At 30.9% G+C, this 25,649-nt stretch overlaps 3 protein-coding genes across 4 annotated transcripts; 1 reads left to right on the top strand and 2 right to left on the bottom strand.

The window, feature by feature from the left end:
* Positions 1-663: 663 nt before the first annotated feature.
* On the bottom strand, positions 664-3,294 carry RpS30 (ribosomal protein S30). The gene is made up of 5 exons (XM_085202212.1): positions 3,204-3,294; positions 2,924-3,008; positions 2,506-2,671; positions 1,508-1,601; positions 664-772 (listed from the first exon to the last, which is right to left on the bottom strand). Exons 2-5 carry the CDS (start codon positions 2,996-2,998, stop codon positions 715-717), a joined length of 393 nt encoding a protein of 130 aa, XP_085058338.1. The 5' UTR covers positions 2,999-3,008; positions 3,204-3,294; the 3' UTR covers positions 664-714.
* Positions 3,295-4,106: 812 nt separating this feature from the next.
* Positions 4,107-5,739, top strand: Tango14 (transport and golgi organization 14). The gene is made up of 2 exons (XM_085202210.1): positions 4,107-4,565; positions 4,729-5,739. The coding sequence occupies exons 1-2, from the start codon at positions 4,265-4,267 to the stop codon at positions 5,190-5,192; spliced, it is 765 nt and encodes a 254-aa protein (XP_085058336.1). The 5' UTR covers positions 4,107-4,264; the 3' UTR covers positions 5,193-5,739.
* A 450-nt stretch (positions 5,740-6,189) lies between these two features.
* On the bottom strand, positions 6,190-24,482 carry LOC146529196 (uncharacterized). Of its 2 annotated transcripts, XM_085202209.1 has the most exons (12): positions 24,014-24,482; positions 23,602-23,719; positions 20,450-20,605; positions 19,264-19,379; positions 18,766-18,932; positions 17,842-17,970; positions 15,007-15,112; positions 14,820-14,885; positions 11,491-11,561; positions 7,629-7,770; positions 6,697-7,478; positions 6,190-6,281 (listed from the first exon to the last, which is right to left on the bottom strand). In XM_085202209.1, the coding sequence occupies exons 1-11, from the start codon at positions 24,309-24,311 to the stop codon at positions 6,724-6,726; spliced, it is 2,124 nt and encodes a 707-aa protein (XP_085058335.1). In that variant the 5' UTR covers positions 24,312-24,482; the 3' UTR covers positions 6,190-6,281; positions 6,697-6,723. The 2 variants fall into 2 exon arrangements, with proteins under 2 accessions (XP_085058335.1, XP_085058334.1); XM_085202208.1 differs by having other exon boundaries at positions 6,190-7,478.
* Positions 24,483-25,649: the final 1,167 nt, after the last annotated feature.

Raw genomic sequence — 25,649 nt, 5'->3', positions numbered from 1 at the left:
AATTCAAATAACTTTATAAAGTAAATATAATAAACTAAATAAAATTAAACAATGGCGTATTAAGGCGTAATAAAATAGGCCGTCGGGGCGCAGGGGCACAAGGGTGTGACTGCAACGCGACGGTTATGGGTTTGATCTCCACTTGGAGGAATTAATTATTAATTATATATTAATGTTTTCATTTCTTCGCTGTGGAACCAAGGCCCACGCAATGCCTCGAATGCCTGCCTTTATATTTATAATTATAAAATTTCACAAGTTTGTATTGTTTTGAATTTCCGACATTTAGGTAGGTACTACAATATACAAGTGTAATAAAAAGTTTACTCGTTACTAGATGGCGTTGTTAATGTCATACTCTTACCGTTCAATATTCATATACATATTATAGTATATAGTAATGAAGAAACTCACCACTAGATGGCGCACGAATGTAGCTCTTACCAAAATATAACAGATGCAGTCAGTATTTTCAGCGATATTAGTTATTAAAAAAACTACATAAATTCATATTTTACTGTTTCTTATCAGTATTGTTAAAATTTGGAACTGAAATATGACAGTTTGTGATTGAAAGAAATCACCAATTATATCTTGTACCCATGTTTTTTTTTCTGGTTTATTTTTTTATTCTTTTTTTATTATGTAATAAAAACAACGAGATTTGGGGCAAATCAGATGTTATATTTGCAACACATTATTTACAATACATATCTATGAGTTGGAGTTGGGTCCACGACGACGGCCGAAGGTTTGGACAACATTGACGAACCTGAAATAGCAAAAACATGTAATATATCAAAAATAATTTTAATTTAAGCTAACACACTTTTAAATTTCCCAGGTATACGTAATATAAAAATGTATTTTTTTCCTAAAAAAGGATTAAAAAATATTTTAATAAAAAAGCATTAAAAATTAAGTTGGTGGATTGTATCTCATTGCAACCAAGAAAGTTTAAGTGTATACGCGACGACTGAAGGTCCAATTCCCACTAGGGGAAACAAATGATTTAATCTTCCAGTTCTAGTAACAAAACCAGATGGTATTGAGTTTCTCCACTAACACATAACATCACACCTTTAGACTTACAGTGACCTGATAAAAAAACCGTGATACACAACACACACAATTAATTTAAAAAATATTTACTATCGTATCATTTATAATGATTTATAAAATTAATTAATTAACCTAATTTTTGTATACAAACTTAATTGTACAAATCTTTATTTGACATTTCACAAAACATGATATTTTTATATAGGTCATCATAATTCTAAGGGTGCGACATATTGAAAATAGGACAGAATGCCTGCTACATATCGACACTAGAAAGCGATTTTGCAGTATCTCTAAAGAAGGTTCTCTAAGGAATAATAATAATAATAGTTAATATGTAAAGCTCTAAATAAAAAATAAAAAAAAATTGCAAATTTTACAACTACATAACTATTAAGTGTGCATGAACAATGTAATCTTAATTGCTTTAAAAATACAAACATACCTTCTGTTGTACTGGATCCTACGCTTGGCACGACCAGTCTTCTTCTTCTTTTTTTGCTGTTTCTCAACCTTTGGGGTTTGTCCCTTTACCTTACCTAAAAATAAACATTCTTATTAGCTATAACTCACTATAATATTTTTTAAATGTTATTGGTTCATAATTTTATCTATGTTCAAGTTTTAAACTCAAATAAAATAAAGAAAAGAAAAACTAAAACAATTTAAATACATATAACAACAACATAACAACATCATGGAGAACAGAGTGTTGTAACACTAAGTTCAAACTGCTCCTGTTTCATGTGGAATACAGCATGAAACTGTATTACTTCAATTAGAAAACGAAATGACTCATACTATAATATATAGACATTATATTTTGTAGATAAGATAAACACACCAGTTTCTTATACACTTAATAGACTAATATATAATAACCAAAGATAATGTCATCATTTGTTGTGGTATCTCTTGCTATAAGTTTGTTCAGTTTTGTTCCTATTTGTCATTAAAATTATATTAAAGTTCTCATTTCTGTGTCATTAAATAAACAAGGCTGAATGAATGATTTTAAATCAGCTTCACAATGTATTTCTCACACAGCAGGGCAGGCAGAGGCAGGGAATTCTAGAGGCATTGCATGTTAAGTGACGGAACTTAATCCCACGCTGTGCCTTGACATCAGAATAAAGAAATGAAAATAAAAATTTAAATAAATATTTCATTTTCTTGAGTGGGGAATGAACCCACAGCCAGTCAATTTTACAGCTCACTTTGGCAGCCCCACCATGATTGGCCCCAACAATTTTAATATGCTTAAAAATTTATTATTCAGAATTAGTTTAGATGATTGACACTCAAAATATTCCTCATTAGACAATCTCCCTCAGTGCTACACTACACTAAAACCTTATAATAATTTTAATACAATTGGCACTGTAACAAATACAATTCTCTTATCTTACAAATGAAAGTAAGGTATATTAAAACATGACATACCAGCACGAGCCAAGGAACCATGCACTTTACCACCAAGCAATGGTACAGTAAGGTCCAATTCTGTTGATGCCAATTCAGATACAAGGAGACCATCTTCAAGAGGTGACCCACATGCAGATAAAGTTATTTCTTCATTTCCAAGATCAGAAAGGGCACAGATGCGCTCCTGTAATAAGTAAAATTAGAAAATAATAACTAATGATGAGACGAGATGTGACGCGCTGTTATATACATATGTATATGATATATATTTAAATTCATGATTGTTTAAATATATTATTTATATCTTAGATATATTTATTTAGTTGTTATAATCAAATTTAAAAATTAAAATAGAAAATATCGTAGTAGAGGTTAGGTCAAGTAATAACATGAGTACATATTGTAATAATAAAGCAAATTAATTTTGTCAATTTACCTTGATCTGAGCAATGGATTCATCTCCATTTACGTCTAGAACGTGCGTAGACTGTCCTCTGATGTGCAACTGCATCTTGAGGTTTCTGTAAGAATATAATGAACATCTTGTAACGGCGTGGCCAGAGCTGTTAAAAGCTAATACAGAAGTTACAAGCTGGATATATTTACAAACTACACATAATATAGCATTATGAAAAATAATTAGATTACGCAATAATTTGACTTGTTTAAATAGATATATCTTGTAAAATTAAATAACTTAACATAAACGAACTAACCTATCAGCTATGTCTGACAATCGAAAGAAACAATCATGGCCGAACAGGAACCGGATGTCATAACAGATCGGATAATTGTACTGTATGAGATTAAAATCGTAATCAATTTAATATAATGTACTGTAAAATAGGGTGGACAGAAACATTTATAAAATTTAAGTTGGATCTTTAATGTTCCCCTAATTTTAAATATAAAAATAATCTACATTGAGGAATAAGTTAATACCGTAAAAAATATTATGTATTCATAATATATCAGAAAATACAAAAGTATATGTAACTAATTTCTATTTAGACTGGATGTGGGTATAATTGGATGTAAAAGTGCTTGGCTTCTTTTAAATAGGTACTAGTTCTAGTTCACAAACCAAAATATATTTTTTTTACTAAGAAGTATTGTTCAGTCTACTATTTTTTCTATTAATCTCATATAAAGTGAATATTAATCATACGTTGCGTATCTATTCCTCCTAATTAGAATAAAATTGCAGACAAATTAATAATTTCTTTATAACTTAAAAAATAAATAATTTTTCTATAGTATATAGATACTACGCTTTATTTTTAAGTTTATTAGTTCTAAAATTGTTTTATTTATTTATAATTTTATTTCATTAAATAAGTACAATGTTGTGATGCAAAATTTATTATAAATTTAGGCAATGAAATCTCCACTTCCAGTTTTTTAAGCGTACGTGTTAGCACACACAAATATTTGACGCAAAAAAATCCCATATAAAGGTGAACTTGAGATTATTTTCTTACTTCTTAGCTATTTGCGGACATTCACTGTCTAGTGTAAAGCATTAAACATTGTGATATTTATTTTATATATAAATTTACTGATCCTGAACGTAACTGGTGTTAAGTTGGTCATCCTGACATTACACATATAAGCTCGTGATTGGTTATACAAAAGCGGTAGAAATTGACGAGTTGCGGCCGACAAAATGATATTTTAACTCATTTTGTGAATAAAAATAGTGAAAGAATGATTAGTCGGCCACGCATTATCTATATTTGAAATGATCAAATGATAAAGAATTTATCAAGTACTGACCATGTTGACAAAATTTATTCGACAGTTCTTGTTTATCCTCTTACATTTGGTTGTGAAGATACTTGTTGCTGTTCAAAATGTGTATCGCCGATTATATGTTAAAAAGTACAACTCGCCGAAAAAACAGGTGTCCAAAAAAGATGTTGTTACTTTATTGGAAAATGTGCCTAAAATGAAGAACAAGCTAAAGCATTTAGTACTGCTAGTAGACAGCAATGTACATACTATGGTTGACTTGGCTCAGCTAGTCATTTGGAGTCTTGTTATAGGAGTACCCTATATTAGTTTTCACGATATTACAGGTAAATATAATTTATTTTTATTATAGAGTTTGTGTTATTTGTTTTATATGAAGTTGATGCAATATCTGGTATATTGTTGAAATAATAGATAATAAATCTATTACGTTTAAAACTGTTTAGCTATGTAACTTATTTACAAATAAAATTTTTATACTTCCTACAGGTAATTTAAAGAAAAAAGAAGAGGAATTGTTTTTAGAGATAGAGAAAAATAAAAAAGGTATTCCAGGCTGCATAAAATGGTCAAACAAGCCAGATCTAAATGGTTATACAAATGGCATTCAGGCAAACACAGTTTATATAAATATATTTTCCTCAAATGATGGAAGGCCTAGAATATCTCACTGTATTGAGCTTATTTCCAAAGGGGAGTTGCCATGCGAGAGAAGTTCTAAAGAGTTAACAGTACAGGAATTTGGTAATGCTTTACAGCAAGTAAACCCAGCTATTCCTGATCCTGATTTAGTCATGTACACTGGACCATTATGCTGTACATTCGGTCTTTTGCCTTGGCAAATAAGGCTCACTGAATTTGTACAATTTTCTGTTGATAATAATATAAATGTAAACAGTTACTTAGGTGCTTTATATAAATATAATAAATGTGATCAAAGATTTGGCAAGTAATAGTTCAACTTTAGGCCTAAGTGATAGCAAATAATTGATTTAATTTTTTTTAGCCTCACTATATTTCTTGCATATACAAGATAGGCATGCAGGGGACCTAGTGCTAAGAACTATACCCTGATTTCTGCCCAGTTTTCATCTTTGAGTGCCCAGTTTTCGTTATCGAGTGGCAAAATTCAATGCTTTGTGTTTAAGAGCAAGGAAATAAAATAATTTATTCCCTTAAGTGGGAATTGAACCCACAATCATTATATTTAAAGATGTCAGATGTTACAACGGCCTCAAATAATATAATTTATATAGTGATCAAATTTATATTTAAGAAATGTATGTGTATATAATGAAATTAAGCTTTTAACAACATGTTCAGTGTGAGGACTGAATTTCATATAAATTGTCATGAATACAAACTTCCAATACATTGTTTAAATTTTACCAATTATCCTTGTTATGTCTCATATATAAAAATATTTATTGTACAATGTGAAAATAATACTTGTAGATATAGATAGTAATTGTAAAAATGAATATAAGTTATGCTAAATTATTTTACATTTTTTTACAAACCCTACTATTCCAATTCCAATACACAATTATTTAACTATAACTAAAATCATGTTAAAGAATCATACAAATTCAATTTGTTTTTTCAGAAACTACAATTAAACTACAATTTGTACACAAGGTTAAGACCTTGTGTACAAATAGCCAACTATAAAAATGTATGGTTATCAATACATAACCAAAATCTTAACAAAATTGAAGATTTGATTATTTATCTTAGTAGGTTTTACCTGTGACTTGGTCAAATAGAAAAAGTTTTGAACACCTGAAATGAAACAAGGTGGTTTTATATAGTCCACAGGCTTTGATGAATGGGCTATCTAGACAATAAATAATTTTAAATTCAAAATGAATAAAGATTATATTAATTTCTTGTTTGGAACACTTACTCACTTATCCATTTATTATAAATGACTAATAAAATAAAAGGATATTTCATTGTAGTAAAATTTATTTATAACATGCTAGTGCAAATAAAATATACAGAATAGTATTTACATCTGAAGCAGTTGCGGCTGCCGGAACCTGTAAGGAAAATAAAAAAAAATAATTTATCACAGTCTTTGTCAATTTGTTAAATAAGAATGACCAAGTTGTTTGCCACTAATACTAGGATTAGACACAAATGAACACGTCACAGGTTTTGAAAATACAAAGTTTAAAATTGGACTTACCAACTTGAACATTCTCAGTCAACATAATATTTATATTTAATTTACAATTGTAAGGACTTGACACGCTACGATATGATTGTACTAGCAGGACTTAATTTACATATTAGAATACAGATATTATGTTAATAAACAAAAATATCTGTGACAATCTAAATTGTCATCATCGCGAACACGCTACGTCTAGAATAAGGAATACAGAATAATTGACCATTAAAACCAATTCGAATTGACCTCACACACAACTATTAAAAATATTGAAAACATACCAGCTGTGCGATTTTGTAACCTGGTGTTCATCGGCGATGGCGATCGGAGCGGGAGCGGGATAAACGGCGGTCGTCCCTAGATCGTTCGTACCTATCGTATCTATCGTACCTATCGTAAGACCTATCCCTATCGTACGACCGTTTGTGCCGAGATCTGTCATCGGATCGATCTCTGCTTTTCCGTCGTCCGGAACGCGATTCGTAACTAATGGAGCGAGATCGTTTGGAGCGCTTCCTGGGGCGGTCCTCCTCTGAGTCGTCCCTATACTTGTCTTTGTGCGAGTCGCGACTCGACTTGTGCTTGTCGTAATACTCGTCTCTTCTCCTCTTCGACTTTTCCTGTCTCTCGTACTCCTCGCGGTGTTTCGATCTGGAATGGTGTTTGTCGCTAGATTTGTATTTTTCTTTTTTGAGCTTCTTTGTTTTCCTGCGTGACTCACTGGAGCTGGAGCTTTTGCGTTTGCGTTTTTTTGAACGACTCTCGGCCTTTACAACCTCGGGTTCGCTCTCTGAAGACGATTTGCCGTCGCTGGACGAATCGTCTTCGGAGTCGCTGGAACTCGAATTTGTACTTTCTTTGCTAGCTTTATTTGATTTTTGGGGGCTGGGAGTATTATCGTGTTTACTGGATTTTTTTGGCTTTTCCTCCGGAATGGTGTCTAGTTTTCTTCCGTCAACTTTATCAGCGCTCTTATGATTTGGCCTTTTTTCTTTAGATGGTCGCCTTTCAGGATTTTTTTCTGGTGTTTCACTATCGACTGGTGGAGGTGTTGCCGATGATCCTAAGTAAGAGGTACAAATTACAGTTACAATAAAAAAACTGACTTTTAATAAGTGCTAAATTTCTTTAAAAAAACTAAAATTTTCTGATATTATATTGTAGTTTAATTACGTTTAGAAAATGTTAATTTGCAATTAAAATAGCAACTTACTTGATCTTCGCGGCCGTTCGGGTGTAACATTCGCAGGAGAGGCGGTCCCCTCCGCATTTTCTTTTAGTTCCGCTCTTCGAACCTCTGCCTCAATTTCCCGTGATGTCCGTTCGAATTCTAATCTCTTGCGTCTAATAATGTCCTGATAAAAAATAATAATGTGCGAGTTATTAAAAACACTTGATGGTCAATATATGCTTTTGTATATTTTGTTTAAGTCAGCCTACGTAATTGACAGTAATGACAGTAATGACTGGTCAGGTCTAGGTCTAGGTACTCCTACTCCTAGAAGGCAATACCTAGGTATAATATATTAGTTTTATGGGTACAAACTATTAAGTACCTGTCTGTAGTTAATATTACCTAATACCTAATATTAGGTACTGCCAGTACCTAATATTATGGGTATTAGTATTATGTACTCATAATACTAGGTAGGCCTAGGAAAAGAATATTATTCCTGAAATAATAGAAAAGGGTTGTTTTATTTCCACATAGCGAGCAATTGTTTTATTAACAGAATTTTATTAAGAAAATTTTATAAATTGTAATTATAGGACAGCTAACAACAGAATATTAAGTTTCAAATTTTGGTAAGCTCCATTAAATTTTCACGTAGAAATTGAGTCCAGAACTATCACTTAATATACCTACCTATCTGCGTGATACGTTTTATGTTGACATTTATATTTTAAAATAAAAGTTTTTGATGTTTAAATCGATAAGGTGATAAAAACAAAAACCATTTTAACGAAATTTGCATGAATTCGTCTAAAGGTAAATTGAGTGGACCAAATAAGTCATCAATACCTTTTTCATGCTGGGAAGTAAGGTAAGGTACCTAATGTATTTACAATTATTGGATCTTTTAAGTATATTATAGCAGATAACCTTTAATCATTTTAAAATCAAGGGAAGTGATAAAAAAATTATAGACAATTCTGTTCAATGACGACATCATGATGCCGGCATTTATTGCTCGACGAAAGTGGATTCAAAATTGATTTAAGGTCATCGTCGGGCAGTGTTTGACTTCAAACACGATCGTTGTGAGTTTCAACCCCATACGAGGGAATGTTTTATTTCAAGTTTACCGCTCTGGTAGATAAAGTACAATCTTAAATTCCTTCTTGAACATCTTTCATCTTCAACATCTTTCTTCAAGAAGGAATTTAAGATTGTATTCATGTCTCGAATTCAGACAGAGTATCTTAACACTAAGTTCTCCGTGTCTACACTGTTTGTTATATAGGTATATACGGGACAAACCATAGGTAATAAATAAAGGTTAAAAACAACATATTTTGTAGAAATATTACGTATTAAATATATAATATGAATGAATCAAATAATTGTGACTGACTCTAAACCGTTAAATATCTAAAATAAAATAACTTCTTGCGAAAAAATCTAATAATATTTATTTATTTATTATACAAAATCTAAAGATCTCCATATAAAGAACATGGCGTTTGGAAACGTACATTGATATTTTTATTAGAAGCAGCTTTGTTTAATCAAATCGAGGAAACAGCTATTTAAATTATAAATTAACTTTCGTAATGGCGTGATGTTTACAAGAGGATGAGATATGTGTCATATTTAATTGAAAAACACATGTGTTATATTTTGAAACTATTATAAATTCAATTTATTTTTAAATATACGATTTTTTCTACATATGTTAAGCAAAAAGTCTCTATAACAATATAATTATAGTCATAAGGAAACTTAATTTTTCATTGTACGTAAACTGAAGATTTATACGGAATTCAACTACGCGTTTAGTCTACCAAATAAGATGAAAATATTTCATCCTCTTGAGTTGTGATCGAACCTGCAACCATCATGTGTGTGGTTGTAGGTTCGTATACTAAATTAATGGTTTTATAACAAAAATTGGGAGTGAAATGCTCGCTCCAGTCTGTTTCAAACTAATAATAATATATTTATTTTAAAAATGAAATATATCCCATCTAGATTCTTGCGCCGGTTCTTCTAAGGTTCGAGGCAGTACCTAACTTTAGTGAACCAGTGGTAAATTACTTCACGTTAAAAAAATTAAGCACGTAACTCGTGTTATGGATACAATAATTGACTTTGACCTGTTCATAGTTAAACGGCTTTAACTGTGCCACAACGGCCTCAAAAAACATTGCAAATAAAAATGTTATTGATTCACACATTGAAACATAAAAAAAACCTTGAAATACATTATCTTTTCAAAAATCAATTTTATAGATAGAATAAATATTAAGTTATTATTTTTTTCAAATTGTAAAGAAAGTTTGTTGTTGTTGCTCTGGTGTAATTGTATATTCTTGACTTACAGCAATTACTTACACTCTCCAGCGTCGATATGTTCACTTATAAAAAGTATCGCGAAAACGATTACAAAGTTGGTTGCAATAAAATCACATTATAAATAACTTTAATTTCCCATAAACTTAATTTACCGTAAGTATTAGTTGTTTAATAAAGAAAATTTATCAGGCAATCTAACCATGTTATTTACATAGTAGAAAGATGAATTTTGCATTTATGGGTATTCAAAATTCATCTACATCTATATACCTCTATACAATGAGGCCCCATAATACCAAATAAATTTAACATAGAATTTTATAATCAAAATCAGCTTCACGCTGTATTCCGCACTCAGCAGGGTAGGCAGGGGGAACCTAATGTTAAGACGCTGTTCCCCATTTTCCACCGAATTCTCACCGCCGCGTTTCCCTAGACACCAGAGAGGAACAAATGAAAATATACATCTAAATAAATATTTCATTTTCACTGAGTTCCACTCGGGTCCACAACCAGTCGCGTTTACAATAACACACTTGTGTGACTGATCTCATTTTTTTATAATCCTCAATAACTTTTTATGTACATTTTTCTGAATATTTTATTTTTTGGCAATAAGTTAATTTAAATTCAAAAATCACAATGAAATATAAAAAATTTTTTTTGTAAAAACATTATTTTTTACGTAAGTTGTTGGCTATAGTTCAGTTTTTGCATTATAAATTGTTTATCCTATTGCTTCTTCAAAATCGACCTAATAAATTAAATAAAATTGAATTATTTTAAAACATTGTTAATATTTTTTTACACTGTTTTGCTCCTCTATACTATAGGTAAAAGCTATAAAATCATATTTAATATGATCACTGGCATATCTCGATACAAGTTTATGCACGCACGTTTTTTTTCAGCTTCACCTGTATCCCGCACACAGAGGGAACCTAGTGTAGTAAATTTTAAATAGATATTTCATTTCCTCGAGTGGATGATATCAAACCCACAATCGTCATGTTACAGTCACATCCTTGTGCCCCTGGGCCACGCGGCCTCAATATCAATAAATATTACAATATTTTCGATTTCAAAATAAACGTAAAACGCAGTTATGATATACTCTATAATTATAACATAAAAAATCAGTACAAGGTTCTGATCGTATGTTTATTTACGCATTATATTTTATTTTTTTACACATTATCCTCCCAATTAAAGAAGGAATTTACGAATTACCTAAGTATATACTGCAAGTAAACAAACACTAGAAGATATACTTAAAATTATTACTTCAAAGTTATTTTCATCAATTATGGCTTAATAGCATACACATGTATATAATAAAAATTTAAGAGGGTCAAGTGAAGTGTTTTGTTTTTTTATACGCTTATTGTTTTTATTCTGTATTTTTTTATTATGTCTAGTAAAATGAAAATATAAAAAGATGAGGAGAAAAAAGAAAAGAGAAGAATGGAGATCTACACAAGCCAGCTTGCGCATGAGTATATGAAGAAAATACTATTTGTATTATCTAGGATAAAAAAATATATAAAAGAATATGTACCTGTAACTGCTGGTCTGTCAGGTCGTTTGTTTCTTCCTCGCTGTCGTCGCTACTCTCGTACGCGCCGAGTCCTATATAAAATATCACCTTAAGTATTTAATTTTTTATTTGGCCATGTTACATTTTTCAGTGTATCGAAAATGAAAATATTGTATTGTAAACTTAAAACAAAATGTATAATTATTTTTATTAGGACAAACGACGTACACATGTATACCTACGTTATAACAAGGTTTTAAAATTTAGTATATTACGTTTATAATAAGGATTTTTATCTTATGATATATGAGATCGTTGTCTCATAAAGAAATCTTGAAAAAACTTTAAGGTATTTAAAAAATAATATACTTTGTTAATAAAATATGTATTTATTGCTACTTATAATTTATAAGCGGATTATAATTGAAAAAATATGCTTAAAATAAGATAATATCAGGTTATACATTATACAAAATAAAAATCTGCATTTATATTAATTAAAAAATCTATATAATTTAAATGTATAGTCGAATCTTTGAAATTTTGTAAAGAATTGTCTTTAATCGTATCTTTTACAATAAATTACATAAAAATTAATTAATTATAAAACAATTACCTACTTTTCATATGTTATCAAATTAATTATCACATATTTCAGTCTTACCAATTGTATTCCGTTAAGTTGTTAATTTCCAATAGAAATCGTAATAACATGCTGAAATAAAGTTATTTATACATAGTGCTTTAAAGAAAAACGCCATTTTGTAAAGTTAAAGATTTGTATTTATTTCTTTAAAATAATGTACAACTATTTTATTTTATTGTACACTTTGTTAATTTCTAACATTATACATTTAAGAAAAAAAAAACAACGTAAAATCATCACAATTAGTATGTGATGTTATTCGAAGTTTAAGTAATGTCAGAATATTTGAATATTGTTTTTTGTTATCTTATCTTCCCTATATAACATAGAAGTGGCCAGCAATTTAGCAGCAGCCTTTATCTTATGCATTATGCTGTCGCCAATACAATATACATTTACGCAATCAAAAGAAAAACGAAATATATAGTATTTTAACCGGGATTTTTAAGTGGTGTAATAAAATAGAATTTCGTTTTATTAAAGGGTTAACTAGTTTACAACGTAAAATACAGAGAAAAAAATATTTAATTTTAGAATCAAACATTACATGAATTTATGTAAATCCATATGCTTCTTACGTATTTTGTCTATTTAAATTAGATATTATGCAATATAATTACAGTAATTTGTAACTGTAGTAATTTAACTATTTATTTGCATATTTATGTAATTAAACATGTCTACAACTCTTTATCAAAAGTGTTTGAATAAATAAGATGAATTTATGAACGACAATTCCATTTCCTTTTAACACTATCCTCATTTATAACAAACGAAATATTATTAAATTATTTTAACTGAAATAAGTAAAAAATTATATTCTTGTGACGTAAATATTTTTTTTAGTAATGTAATAAAACAGAACCAGAAACAGATATTTTGAAATTAAGTATTCTTTGGAATTATTTAAATGAATTTATTTAAGCTCGCCTGCTTCCTGCTTATTTTATCTATTTAAATTAGATATTATATAGTATCAAATAAAAATTGCATAATTATGCCTTATTTACTTCATCCATGAAACCAAAGTGCCATAGTGATTTGTAATTGTAATTTAACTTTATTTGTTTAATACTTTTTTATTTAAATATGAAAATGAATAAAATTCACATAATAATTCTGTAAGGAGTAAATAAAAACAAATTAAAATATGATTCGAGTCATGAAACCTCTTTAAAAAACTTCATTCCTACTTAGGTCATGCAATCATAATGGTAAAAAGTTAAATCATAATTTCGGGGTAGTTATTTAAATTACGAGTTAGAGTACGTTTTTTGTCTCTGTGATCTTAATAAGCATATACAAAAACTAAGAACAAACGCGACGGGTTCTGGGTTGGATTTCCACTCGAGGTAATGAAATATGTAATATCTTCATTTGCTTGCTCTGTTAACGTTTGCCACAGAACACGCAATGCCTACTGTATTCAGCGTAAATCGGTGAACGGATATTTATTAATGGGAACAGAGTGTCTAGGTTTCCAGGTTCACTCTGCCTACTTTGTCCTGCACAACCAGTAAAATAAATTGAAATGTATAAATATGTCAATTTGAAATAATTATATTTCTGGACAAATATATTTAAGTCTGTACCATTTATTAAATAAAGGAGTCACGTAATAATTTTATTTTATTTTTTTGTTAATGCGGTGCTTTACACCGCAAATAAATGAGACAATATGAAAAATCTTCATAACGTTATCTCAACGTCACGCGCCGTGAAGATATATGTACAGAATATATAGACATTTTAATGAATGCTTGCTGAATGGCATTAATACTATAATCTATGGCAGTGTTTTGTGACCTTGTAAAGTTGGACATGTGCTTATAGCGCCTATTTTTGGACTTGGATTGGATTTTGGATTTAGGAACCGTTCAAGAATTGTGTAAATTTAATAATTAAACAATTTATTTGGATCTTTGCTTTTCAAATTTTTCATTTTCACAAATTTAAAATATTGTATATTTTGTTTAAGAAAACGTAGAATACACTAAAGAGATTTTATTTAAAACAGACACTGATTACCAATCTTAAAGTATATATCCTTATGGGAACAACACGTCTGTTGTTACAATATTTTTTTCATATATTCCTTAAATTCTGATACTGTATAAGTAAATAAATAAATACATAAGTAAATAAATTATATGCCACCTTTATAAATTTGTTATTCGAATTAAATATAGAAATATTTAAAAAAACATTAAAAAGATGGCGTTTTGAAAAGAACATAACCATTAAAGGTATTTTTTTTAATTTAAAGGACAAAAAAGATATAAAATTACTTTTATATGAAAGATTTTGTTTTTATAAATTTTTGAGCGACCTCTTTCTAAATCCAAAATCTTACCAATTCAGCATTTTCATTTAGGAATTACAACAAAATTTAGTTTATTGTACAGTCAGGATGCAACTAGTTTTATTATACGCGTAGGACCACGTGGTTTACGCGTACGACTAAGCGTTTTTGTCCCACAAAACAATATGACAGAGTAGAACACTTACTTATGGCTGCTTCCTTCTTTCCGTAACACATCATAACATTTTACAACCTAGACCAAGACTCAACATTGCTTTATACAATGCTTGAACATAGAGATAAAATACAAAGAGTTGTAGGGTTTATTTCACGACCCTAAGAAAGAGAGAGAGACAGAAACACAAATTAGAATACAAAAAAAGAGAAAGCAATACAACTCACCGAGTCCGGTTGCGATTGAAGCGAGCGCCTTGGATCTGCTCGCCTTCAACGCGTTGATTCGCGACGCTTTTACCATATAAATAAAAGGACGATTAATTTCTAGTAAGGGTTGTAATTCTTGTTGATCTGAAACGAAACTCGATTAGCCATTATATGTAATGAAGTCGCATCGACGTAATAGAGATACCTTGTGCGGTGTTATACCGCGCGAGTTCCTCCTGGCTGACAGCTAGGATCTCCTGGTCTGTTACTTCAAGAAGGATCTCCGTCAGCGAGCGGCGTACGGCCATCATCTGTGCCATAAATGTGTGAATTATAAATAATTGTATTATTTGAAATATTTTTTTAGGTTATTAAACTAATGACTTTTTTTCTTTTATTTTTAGCTTTACGCTGAGTCTCGCAAATAGCAGAGTAGGCGAATGTCGGATTCTAGTGTCACATTCCATTTCAATTAAAGCACTTCCGTTACCCGTTTTCCGCCAAATTCTGGAGAAGCCGGGGAAGTGAAATATTTATTTACGTTTATATTTCCATTTCTTCTCTGGTGTCGAGGCATAGCGCGGCGTTAACCCGTATCTTCGCAAAAAATTTTTTTTTAAGAAAAGCAAAAAATATGCATACTGGCAGCTTCCTTGGGCTATAAAAAACATAAAAAAAAATAAATAAAAAAATCATAATATGAAAATTTCGGAAAAACACGATGTATACTATACTATACATTGCTAAACGTACAGGGATTATACCATTTTTAAGAATGTATATTATACTATACATTGCGATGCTTAGGGAGAGTGGAAATGTTGCTGGTAGCTTTTAAAATATACTGAAAGATTATTGTAAATAACATGATTTTAAATAGAAACAACTATATTGATGGAAGTAAAAATGTTTAATTAAAAAAATCATTCTCAAACAATTTTTTGTTACAAAATAATAATTCAGAGATCCTATTGCTTGCGGTGGTACCCCAAAAACACCTTCGATTCTTCACAAAACAAAGGTAAACCTTACATTTTATGCACACGGTACGGGCCTGGCCAGCTTTGCAGTACACATGTACTTGCACATTTGGTATCCGGTTATTTGCGGCCAAGGGTAATATTTGTCATAGCCAATATCATCGCGTGGTCGTTAAGATACCGGTTTTGTATTTTTGCTTGGCGGGAAATCGTGTAAATTTTTCACTGAAATGTTTCGACTTAATAGTCGTATATAAAGCTAAAACTATTTTACTTCCAACACCCATAGTCTCTTCTTCTTCTTCAGCAATAATGCCCGTAAGTGTCATCTCTTATGTAGAGCAAGAACTCGTACATGATGTCACACACCGACTCTGATTTAGTTCTTGAAACTCCATTTACAAGGCTTATTTGGTTTATATTGACCTCGTTTTTCTTCTTTCTTCATTCTTTCTTGTAATCAATGAATGAATGAGGTGTAAGAGGCACTTCGGTGGCACGGCATAAATATCAGCTGCATGCGTTCCTATCTCATAATCAGAAATTTGTAGGAGGTTTAACCTTTCGAGATTTGAATTTATCGATGGCTCTGGAGAACTTTCTGTTGATCCAATCATTCCAGCTTCATTACTGTTACTAGCTCCGTCACTTCTGTCAGAGTCTGCATTCTCTTCAGGCACTAAGGAGAAAAAGCGCCTAGCTCTATCACCCATAGAGTCTAAAACCAAAGCAAAAGAAACATGCAAAAAACGAACACCAAAGATAAGCCAAACCATATTGTGTTATAAATAGGTAAATAATGAATGTAATATTATTTGTCCCTTTATATAGTTAGGTAGTCATGCAGTAATAATAATAGTAGTATTTTTTATGGGAATCGAACCCACAACTTTGTGTGTAAGCTTTCTAGAACCACTATATCAAGGCGGCAGTCAAACATCAGTACAACTGTCTTTTACATTATAATAAAATTGGTTTAGTATATGAGAAAGACATACTTGAAATTTACATTCTATAGTAAAGTTCCAAAAAATATTGATCCTGTGAAGTTGGCAATGTATATTATTCTATACACCACCAACGAAAGGTAAACGACTGCAACTGCGGCAATGTATAGTATAATATACGTTATTAAAAAACACGAAAAATACATACTAATTCATATAGCGACATCAGCATATATATAAAAATGTGTAAGTACATACATTTAGGCACGTGTATTTTATAATAAACATACATATTTAGGAGTACAAACGTAAAAATAAAATAAAATTTACCTTAGATAAATCTGAGCAGCGCGACTCGACGGTCATTGTTGACAATTTTTTTAAAACTATCATAGATAAACTAGTATTTTTATTTTTGAAGTATAAATAAATATCTAGAAATGTCATATGTTTAATAAAACTAAGTTAAAAAATATTTTATAGCGATCGTATATTTTTATAAAGTTGAATGTATAATTTACTATACAAAATGAAGATAAGGGTTAAGGTCTGCCACTCAACACGCAATGCCTCCAGAATTCGGCAGAAAGTGGGAAACGGAGTGTCTTAACACTAGCTTCCCTCTGCCTACCCTGCTGTGTGCGGGATACAGCGTGATGCTGAAATTTATTTGACTATAAGTATACTATATACAATTGCTAATAATTCAGAAGTTAAATTTAAATACTTATATTATATTAAAACATTACAAGTATTATAAAATAACTAGAAAAAGAATCAGATTAAAGGGCTTTCTGAGGCAAAAACTAATAACAGCATTTTTTCATTATCAGGTTGTGTTGATGTATAGAAAATATACATTGTATGTTGTTTCCAAAGAAAACTTGAAGAAATATGTGAAAAAGAGAGTCATAAAATTGCATTGGATAATTATTTAAAACGAAAAACCACAAATAAAAATTTTTCATCTGTATGTTAAGTTACTTTAAATAATTATATTAAAAAATAGTAAAAGGAAAAATGTACGTAAACAAAGTCAAATCCAATTAGATTCTTCGTGATTAATCACGAACACAAGAACACTCGCTCTCTCTCTCTCACACGCACACTCACCACTTCCTGCAGCAGGTCGTCGCGCGAGCGGCGCGGCGGAGACGGGTCCGCCCTGTCCCCGGACGCCCCGGATGCGCCGCCCGCGTCTGCGGCCTCCGTCTCCGATTGCGACTCTTCTGAATCCGAATCCTAATAAAAATTATATTATTTAATTTAATTTTAGGTCAGTCGTGGCGCAGAAGCACGAAGTGTGGCTGTAAACATGACTAATTGTGGTTTCGATCCTCACTCAGGAAAATAAATATTTAATTTAGATTTATATTTTAATGCAAAAGGCAACGTTCGAGTTCTACCACTCAACACGCAATGTCTTTAGAATTCGGCGCAAAGTTGAGAACGGAGTGTCTTAACACTAGGTTTGCTCTGCCTACCCTGCTGTGTGCGGGATACAACGGGAAGCTGAATTAATTTTGATTTTTTTAAGTTCATTAAAATGTATTTCTATAAAATCTTTTTTTTAATTATAATTTATTAATTTTAATTATTGTACGTTTAATGTTGTGTTATTAAAAATAATTGTTATACATTTTAAACGTTGAATTAACAATATTTCTAGTTACATCAAGATGTGAAATATTACTACGTAAATAAAAAACAAAAGCATTAAGCGCAAATAGTTTTAAGCGCTTCATGTCGTATCCTGCATGTATCAGGGTAACCAGAGGGAGCCTAATGTTAAGAAACATCCATTCTCGAAATTCCGTTGGATTCTGGAGACATCTCGTGATTGATGGCATAATTCAATAGCGAGAAAATGTAAATATTAAATATTTTATATGTTCGACTGAGCATCGAACCCACAATCTGTTGCTTGGACCGGCGCTTCTCGCGCCACGATTTGTTTAAAAAATATTTTTTATTCATTATATGAATAAACTATTTTTCATTCCCAGGTATAGAATAAGACTTTTAAAAGATATTTACAAATTTGCTCTTAGCAGGAAGCATCGGCTGTCCGCCCGCCTCGGCCTTTAACCTCTCTATCTCCTCCTCCTCCAGCCTCTTCTTCTCTATTTCGGCTAATTCACGCGCTTTCTTTTCTTCCTCCCGCTCTATTGCTTTCTGCTTTTCACGTTCCATTTTCTCTAGACCTATACATTTTTATAAATAATTTAATATCGTTTATAAAAAGGAACATTGACTAAACATTTTGAATTAAAAGTATTTAGAATTCAAAAGTGGATGTGTTATACTTGTTATTCGGTTTTTAATTCTGTTAAAAGTAAGCGTTATGACACATTTACTTCTAAATATTGGCGACAGATTGTAGTGTAAAGAAGAGTATAAAAAAAATAAACTCTACTAACTCTACAATGAGGGCGTTTTATTGCACGAGGATGTGACGACTCGATGTGACTGTAACGACCATTATGGGTTCGATATTCCACAGAAATGTGAAAAATACTTTAAATAAAAAAATACCTTCTCTTATCCAAGCCGGAAGTTGCCGTCTCTTAGCTGCGTCTATAGTGGAAGTGACCATAGGTGTCGGCATTACTATAGGTTCGATTACCGGTGGAATCAATGGCGGTTTATCTCTGCAATATAAGAAATTGGACCTATATATTATATGTAGAGTAAGTTAAACTAACATTTAAAATTTTTCATCATCATATTTGAGCGTTCTGTTCATAATATCAATGATTATGTTCACCAGGAACCAGCTAGTTTAAAATATATATATTTTTTATTTATATATTTATGATTATATTTTAAAAACTTGAATGATAATCATTGATTTCAGCAATTATTTAATTTGTAAGTTACGCTCACTCTCTTTTTTTTTAAGTAATTAGTAAATAACTTTTAAGTATTGTTAAAAACAGACAAAAAAACGTTTAATAATGTGTTACTTATGAAGTAAAATGTACTGCACATTAGAAAACGGTGTTAGTTTTATGCTGTCATAATCAATCGATATTAGGATATTTATTTTGTTTGTGAAATGTAGCCTTATTTTAACGTAAATGCATAGATTTAAGCTTAACATTTTTTTCAAGTGAGAACATATTCAAGATACTTTCAGTATGAACACACTTCTCGAATGTCTCAAGGTGGCGCTCTCCTAACCAGAGCGGGAAAATGAAAATAATTTAAATATATCCATTCAATTAAAGCAAATATATATAAAAATGTAGGATTTGGCCTCGTAATATTTAAATTAGGTTTATGCATTCTACGGTTGACAGTAACCTGATATGCGCGTCTAATTGGTGTGGGGGAATGAACGCTGCAATTAGCATATGTAATCTAATGAAGATACTTTTATGGTGTGAAATATTGAAATTGGTTTCGGAGCAAAATATCGTCAAGGTCACCTATACATTTGTAATATGTACATAGGTATTTGCTGCATATTTTAATAAAAAATAATATAAAAACAACCATTCTGGTCAAGAAGCTTCCGTTATTCTTAATTTCTACTAGTAATATTAAACTTGTTTTTTGTTCGTATTTAGAGAGAAAACTTTACGGTAATTGTAATTCACTATAACCACACATAAGCTTTAATATCATGTTAAATAAAAGTGCAGAGGGTAATTATTTTTTTTATCATGAAAAGTAACGAAACGTTATAAAAAAAGTCATCAAGGCAATAATTAATTACCTTTGTGATCTACTCCTAGTTACTTTGCTATCTCTATTCTTGCTTTTGGATCGTCTGTCGCGACTGCGGCTGGCGCTCCTATCGTTTTGTTCCGCTTGGGGCGCCGTCCAGTACCCGTGTTGGAAGGTGGGGCCCGGCACAGTGCCCGTTGTATAACTGAAAATAAAATTATAATGCAAAGTTAAAAAAAAAAACCTTTATTTGAATCTAGCATCTATCTATCTATCATTAATAAATATAATGCAAAAACATTTTGAAATGCTATTTTGGCCCTCTTGGACGGATAATTAGACTTATAAGAGGCGCCGGTTCAAATCTAGCTACGTCCAAATTTTTATTCGTTTTCTAAACAAGTAAAAGCTACTTATTTACAACCAGTTATAATAATTATGTTTTGTTATAAAAGCTATTTCCCGTAACTAAAAAGAAACTTCACTTGTGAAATGTTATTTGAACCGACATTTATTAAGTTGGTGCCCACAACAAATACATGCATAAATAACGAACATGTCGAAGAAACGATTATTATATTAATATATATAAAAGGACTTGTCCTCACTGACTGAGGTAAGACGCACGCACAGCCGTAACCGCTGTGCGTAGAAACGTGAAATTTGGACAAAAGTTTGCTTTCGTAATCTGGACATCCACTAAGAAGGGATTTTGAAAAACTTTAACCCTAAAGGGGTGAAATGGGGGTTCAAAGTTTGTATGGAAAAAAATTGAAATCGGCACCGATTTTTATAAAATTTGTAATTTAGATTTTTAAAAGTATTTAATTGAACACGTGTTTCATCGTTTTCTAGAATTTTCTCCCTAAGGGTGCAAATGAAAGTTTGTATAGATTTTTTTTAAATCGTCACTAATTTTTATAAAATTTGAAATTTAGACTCTTAAACGTATATAATTAAACACATGTTTCATGGTTTTCTAGAATTCACCCCCTAAGGGTGCAAATAAGGGGTTGAAAGTTTGTATGGAAATTTTTTTAAATCGCCACCGATTTTTATAAAATTTGAAATTTAGACTCTTAAAAATATTTCATTGAACACATGTTTCATGGGTTATTAGAATTCACCCTTAAATACGCAAGCGAAGCTGCGCGCGTCCGCTAGTATTAACATAAGATTATTATAGGTTTACAGTCAGTAAACCTGAAACAACATGCATGCATGCTTGAAGAGCCTGCTCATTTTAATTCGCTTATTCTCATGCTCTGGTTATATTACTTTAATGATATTTTTTTAATCACATTTACTCAATTTATTACTATTTGTATCGTTTTTCTAATATTAAAAGGATAACAATATTTTATCATTTGTCTAATTAATTACTTTGTTAGTGATGAGTATTGAGATACTAATAAATATTTATTAAATCATTAGATATATAAATTTCGTACAATACATTTGGGGGTCAGTCGGGCATGTCAATAATTTTAATTTTTTTTTTTTTTGCATATTCATATTTAGGACAGTGTGCAGCCAGCCTCAGACCGAGTATACTTAAGTAGTACTTGAATTTGTTGGAGATCTTACTAATTGGAGATTTTCTAGTGTATATTTAAGTCTTTTATAACTACACATTCCCGCATATAGCAAGGTAGGCAGAGAAAAAACATTACATTTCCCATGCACTTCTGAATTACCGTTGAGTGGCGGAATTCAACGCCGCGCTTGGTCTTGGTACCAGAGTAAAGAAATGAAAATCATTCATTCCCCCGAGTGTGAATCCAATCCACAACCTTTGTGTTTACAGTAAAACACTTTGCCACTGTGCCTTGACGGCATAACAACATAATATATGTGTATATCAACTGACACAGAACATAGTAAAGCAGCTTTACATAGAAACCGTTAATCTTATTGGTTTGCTTTTAATACGATTAGACAACAAGGTTTATCCAAATGTCAATTATGCATATTTTTTTTACTTTTGTGTGAGAATTTATTGTGCCATCAAACATATTTAAAGTTTTAAATTAAACAATATCAACTTTTACTGGTGACCATTATGTTCAAATAAGACAGCAAGGTAATTCAGACCACAGATTCAGTATATTAAATCAAAATGAAGCCGTCGCGGCGTAGCGCCACAAGGGTGTGACTGTAATATTCCCGAGTGGGTTCGATCCCCACTCGGGAATATTTATTTACGTTTATATTTCCATTTCTTCGTTCTTGTGTCGAGGCAAAGTGCGGCGTTGAATTCTGCCACTTAACACGCAATGCCTACTCTGCCTACCCTGATGTGTGCGGGATACAGCGTGAAGCTGATAAAAAAAAAATCAAAATGAATATAATAATGCAATGTAGTCTATGCATTTTAGAAATAAAATGGACTATCCATTACAAAAAGAATTCTTTAATTCTAACCACTATTTCCTAGAGAAAAAATATATATATTGATATGAAAATCAAACTCTATATTTGAAAATCAAAGTCTGTATTTGATTAAAAAATTAATCTGTCTATTAGTAAAAATCACATTAAAATCCACTGCATCATTTAAAAATTGTACGCATGCTCTGCCTTAAAGCAACTTCTTTTTATTATTATTTAAGAAAAAATAATCATAATGATTTTAAATTTAAATTATAAATGTTACAATATTTATTCTATAACCAAAGTTGAAAACTTACAGAAACTATTATGAACTTTTTTATTTTCCAGTTTTCAAACTAGGTCAAAACACACTTAAGCGTGACTGTAGACAAATTGATATGAAAAGACCATTGTTTTCCATGCATTAAAATGCATAAAAGCTAGAGAACAAAAGGCACTTGACTTAAATCTTATAATGTTTATTGTGAATTTAAAAACAGAATTTTCCTATATGTATAAGTTTTTCTAAATAATGTATAAGAATATAGAACAATATAGATGTTGTTATGGCACCAACCATAGCATCTAACTGTAAATGCAATTTTTGTAGATTAGATTCCCACTTGGAGTAATGAACTATTTTCATTTCACACTAGTAATGAGAGAAAGCATGGCATTAAATGACACAACTTAACATGTATGGGATGTGTCTTGGGAGTGAGTGCCTTCACACTATCCCTCACCCTACCCTGCTATAAAAATGAGTAAAAATATATATGTATATTTTTCTAAATAGTATACGAGTATCAAAAATAGTAAATTTCTTACCCAGGCATAGGAGCTGTTGCATCAGGCACTGGATAACCATCTATCAATGGCGCTATAGTGATTGCTGGGTCTCCAGTAATCTTAGGATCTACAGGTCCTGCTCCAGGCCAACCCCACCCTTTAAAGCTCACAATATTGTTAGCTAAATTATTATTGACACTTAAAATCAAATAAGTGATAAAAATCAACAAGTTTTTATTATAATCGTTTATATTTTTAACAGAATCGCCTAGGTCTATAAGACTACAACGTCGTATAGAAATAATAGAAACCCATTTAAATCAAAATAGACGAACATAAATTCTATGCCAAGTGTGTAGTTATTTTCACAGCTGTGGTTATAGAGTATAAGAAATATAATAATTGGCCGGGATGCTTTCGAAATATATTTTATTAGTTATCATTTATTTACCCCATTGATTCCATGAATTTCCCCAAGTGTTCGGTGATGAGCTCCATTCTCCATCAGGACCGTCAGGCACTTCACTATTAGGATCAGGGTTTTCTACTTCCATGGGTGCTTCTCCTTCTTCTATTTCGGGTTTTGCTGGTGGCCCGGCAACGATAACTGCAGCTTCCTTCATTGCAATCCATTGTTGTGCGAGAGCGGCCCAATCTACTTGACTAGAATCTATATTTTGATACGCAGTTGGATTTAAAGCCCATTGTGTGGGGTATGCAGCATTTGCGGCATCTTTCCCAGAAAACATTGTTTAATGATTTTACTTAAATTTATTAACTTTTTTATTTAATTATATACATATGAGTTTATTAACATTTAATATTTAATAATAGAACTTCTGTGTCCAACATAATCACAGAAAAAACGTATATAGTAATCTAACCACACTCTACAATTGGGCTTTTTTATTTTTAGTCCATAGATTAAAAATAATAGAGTAAGTCAGTAGAGTAAACATAGAAATTAGAATTTTGTCGAGATAGATTATAAAATGTTATTAAAATATGCTCTATTATAGAATATGAAAGATAAACGAAAATATAATAAAACAAATAATATATTAAAATATCGTAAGACATAAGAATAATTGAAGTTTAACGAATAATAAAAGGATTTCTATTATAGCAGTAACTTATAATATTACTTACATTAGCGTAGTTAATGAAACCTGCTCATAGATGGCAGTATAAGCCTCAAAATTTTAGTTCACCTACTCAACCAAAGATGGCGGTACTGAGATCAAGATGAACAATATCATAATGTCATTCGGAGTGAGGGGATTATTTACAATAAAAAAAGAACAAGCAAAAAACACCTTTATTAAATTGAAATTTTTGTTCTGTTTTTAGTATTTGTTAAAGCGGCATAGCGGCAACAAAAATGCATCACCTGTGAAAATTTTAACTGTTTAACTATCACGGTTGATGAGATACAGCCTGGTGACAGACTGTTTGTCTGGACGGAGTCTTAGTGGAGGTGTCCCGTTTTATTATTTGGGTACGGAATCCTAAAAAAATAATTATAAAATACCTACTATTAGGTAACCTTCTCAAGTCGACAATTACGAAATTATTTAATTACTTAGGTTATTATTCTAATTTGCCTTTATGACACTTTCACTAATTATTAAATTCTTATTTAATCACCAATTCATCTTACGTATTTTATTTTACAAGACTGTACAAGATTTCAAATTGACAGTTATCATAAAATACCTACCTATATGTAATAATTATAAAGGACTCTGTACTCTGACCCCAAGGAGAATGTTCTTTACGTCTCGTGATCTGACCATATAACAAAGTGATAAAAATAGTGTATCTAGTGCTAAGACACTTCTTTCCCATTAACACACTTCCGTTCTCTACTTTCCGCTGAATTCTGGAGAGATTGTGTTTTGAGTTCCCAATTCGGATAATCGAGTTTCTCTGTATATTTTTCATATATGTATAGAAATACATTTAATGTATTTTTTATAAGACATTAATAAAACAAATTTTTATTTCCTTACTTTATTAATAAAATTGTATGATTGTAGAGCCAAAGTTTTACATTTTGAAAATGTTAAAAAAAAATATTTTATACT

The sequence above is a fragment of the Heliconius melpomene genome, chromosome 18, assembly GCF_056956725.1.
Source record: "Heliconius melpomene rosina isolate 202511_hmr_F chromosome 18, ASM5695672v1, whole genome shotgun sequence".
Lineage (NCBI taxonomy): Eukaryota > Metazoa > Arthropoda > Insecta > Lepidoptera > Nymphalidae > Heliconius > Heliconius melpomene.
Note: the sequence above shows the minus strand (reverse complement) of the source record. Positions and strands in the feature narration are given on the sequence as shown.

Coding starts and splice junctions, on each gene's coding strand:
- Tango14 (XM_085202210.1), top strand. CDS start 4,265: ATGTTGACAAAATTTATTCGACAGTTCTTGTTTATCCTCTTACATTTG. Junction 4,566..4,728: donor TAGTTTTCACGATATTACAG/GTAAATATAATT, acceptor TACTTCCTACAG/GTAATTTAAAGAAAAAAGAA.
- LOC146529196 (XM_085202208.1), bottom strand. CDS start 24,311: ATGTTTTCTGGGAAAGATGCCGCAAATGCTGCATACCCCACACAATGG. Junction 23,720..24,013: donor AAATTCATGGAATCAATGGG/GTAAATAAATGA, acceptor TGAGCTTTAAAG/GGTGGGGTTGGCCTGGAGCA. Junction 15,113..17,841: donor ACGACCTGCTGCAGGAAGTG/GTGAGTGTGCGT, acceptor TTTATGGCACAG/ATGATGGCCGTACGCCGCTC.
- RpS30 (XM_085202212.1), bottom strand. CDS start 2,998: ATGCAGTTGCACATCAGAGGACAGTCTACGCACGTTCTAGACGTAAAT. Junction 2,672..2,923: donor AATCCATTGCTCAGATCAAG/GTAAATTGACAA, acceptor TACTTATTACAG/GAGCGCATCTGTGCCCTTTC. Junction 773..1,507: donor AGGATCCAGTACAACAGAAG/GTATGTTTGTAT, acceptor TTGCTATTTCAG/GTTCGTCAATGTTGTCCAAA.